The sequence below is a fragment of the Olea europaea genome, chromosome 22 (genome assembly GCF_002742605.1).
Source record: "Olea europaea var. sylvestris chromosome 22, O_europaea_v1, whole genome shotgun sequence".
NCBI lineage: Eukaryota > Viridiplantae > Streptophyta > Magnoliopsida > Lamiales > Oleaceae > Olea > Olea europaea.
In genome coordinates this window covers 5807790-5810094 of record NC_036258.1, presented here as the reverse complement: position 1 = coordinate 5810094, position 2305 = coordinate 5807790, and the positions used below count along the sequence as shown (strand labels likewise).

The following is a 2305-nucleotide window of genomic DNA, read 5'->3' as shown; positions in this document are numbered from 1 at the left end:
ACAACGCGCTTGTACACATAACAGAGCTAAAACATAATTGCAATAACCATTACAAAATGAATATTAAAATGCACGAGAAAAACCTTGGTTCCCCAGGTTTAGGTCTCTTGGGATCAGCAAAACGAACGGTCAATGGCAGATCGCACCCCTATGATGCAAAAATGAGAAGTAAGGTCACTGACTTCGAGACAGGACCCAAAACAGAGCACCACTAGCAAAAGAAGTGAGCTTACTCTCATTATGTATACTCCATTGAGAGAACTAATTGCCGCCTGTGCCATATCTCTATGAGCATATTTGACAAATCCACATCCTTCCAACAATTTTATATACAAGTTAGGAGAAAAAGAAAATCAACAAACGTTGAACATGACATATCTATGGAAACATAGTTCAAACATCCTACTGCAGCACAGTAAGAATTCACCATATGATAAAATCTGTCCAGAGCTAAATCTTGAATAGGCCCTATTGATGAATGGGGGCTGACTTTCAAATATTGAGTTACAACATAGTATCAGAAAATACTAGACATACCACGACTCTGCCTCATTTCATCACGCATCAGATAGACGTCTTCAACTCTACCATAAGGCAAAAAAATCTGGCATAGTAAAAACTAGTATTAGAATCAGTCTGAATGTTCCTCCAAAAAAAAAAGGTTCTAATAAACTAAAGCAAAGTTAAAAGTTAACAAGTAAAATTAAGACAAACATAAATTCCATTGTTAAGACATCCAATAGATGACGATAAAATAATGGTAAGAATAAAGTTCCAGACAGCCTTTATCAGTTTCCTAGATGACAAGCATAAGTTGCCCATAAATAAGTTTTCTATGTCATCTGCAACTCTCCAATCCTCCCGGTGCAGTGTTTAAATATAATCACCCCCCTCAACCTCCATGGAAAAAACTTCATCTAGGATTGAGTGGCCTAATGTTCTTTTTGGGTTGTCCAAGAATAATGCCCTCACTTCCTAAATTGGATGTTTTTCCACAAGCACCGGTCATTAGAAGTCATTTTTCTATGGTATTCAATTAGGCAACAATTGGATCTCTCGTTGATCAGTAAAGACACCCTTCAGAGCAGCATAAGTCGAGAATTCTCTCCAAGAGACCGCAGAGGATATACTATTTAGCAGAGAGGAGAATGCAAATGGACAACTAATCATTCTAAGGCAAAATAAGAAGAATTCATTTTTGTCGGCATTTCCCTTTTTGTTTCCAGCGGGGGCATATCATTAATGTAACCAAGCCCAAAAGGCACCATCTAGCCCTCGCACAGTTGGATAAAATTCATATACGGATGGAAGTAAAAACCTCCCCTGGCTCCACAAAGATACAGTTTTCCTTCAGTATGTGAGCTTGATTATTTGTATGACAAAAATGCAGGAAACTTCGCAAGAGAGATATACCAAACAAAACTATGAAAATACCTGAACCTAAAATGAGAAAACCAACTGCCACAACCAAATTTCATTATCTTTCAGTATAAAAATGCTATTTGAGATAGTGGTTGACATGCTCCTACTAGTAGGGCCACCCATGTTTAGTGATCAGAACAATTGAAGAAAGAATGATTTTCCAAGTATAAAGATAAAAAGTTACCAAAAATATTCCATTTTCTGACCATAGAAATAACGATGATCATTAGATGGAGGTGGTGTATATTGATGGGAAAAGGAATACGCTTATAAAGAGGTACACAGTAGCTTTCCCTCATTTCTCTATACTTGCAAGCAGCAAGTTATAAGATTATAGCAGGTAAATAAGTGATAAGCTAGCTCTAGAAAATGTATAGAGCATACTTCTTCAACTTCTTTCTCTGTAGCTTGTTTATTCAGAGATCCAACAAATAACTTGTACTCAGTAGCCCCTGCAATGGATGGGGAAAAAATGAGCAAGAAGATAAAAATCAATTCACGGAAGGTATGAAATAAGTTTTTAACTGAAAATCTTCCGCAAAATTTGCTGCCAAAAGTTAAGGAGAGAAGAAAAAACATAAAAGGAACTAGAAGTGTGCAAGGAAGCTTGAAATTGTTGAAAAATGATTACGACTACAAAATTTAATGAAAATCATAAGAAATTACCAAGCCGTTCTCGTTCCCCGTCAGCATATCTGACTTGGATAGGACCAACTCCCTGTAAAATGTATAAATCGATAAAGAATCATGAATGATATGGAGCGAACTAGTATAGCAGAAAGAAAGAGAGAGAAGAATTAACCCCAGGTAAAGTATACTGGTTATGCAAAGCTCTAATGGCTCTATCAGCTTCTTCTGAAGTAGCATATTTAACAAAGCAACA

General features: G+C 36.6%; 1 protein-coding gene across 1 annotated transcript in view; it reads right to left on the bottom strand.

Moving 5' to 3' along the window:
- LOC111371084 (flowering time control protein FCA-like) overlaps positions 1-2299 on the bottom strand; it is a gene marked incomplete at its 5' end in the record, with an annotated part of 6916 nt that extends 4617 nt beyond the window's left edge. Inside the window, 6 exons of the mRNA XM_022992997.1 lie at positions 53-148; positions 234-313; positions 538-604; positions 1807-1874; positions 2089-2140; positions 2225-2299. Coding sequence (XP_022848765.1) covers positions 53-148; positions 234-313; positions 538-604; positions 1807-1874; positions 2089-2140; positions 2225-2299 — 438 coding nt within the window. The remainder of the gene's footprint in view (positions 1-52; positions 149-233; positions 314-537; positions 605-1806; positions 1875-2088; positions 2141-2224) is intronic.
- Positions 2300-2305: the final 6 nt, after the last annotated feature.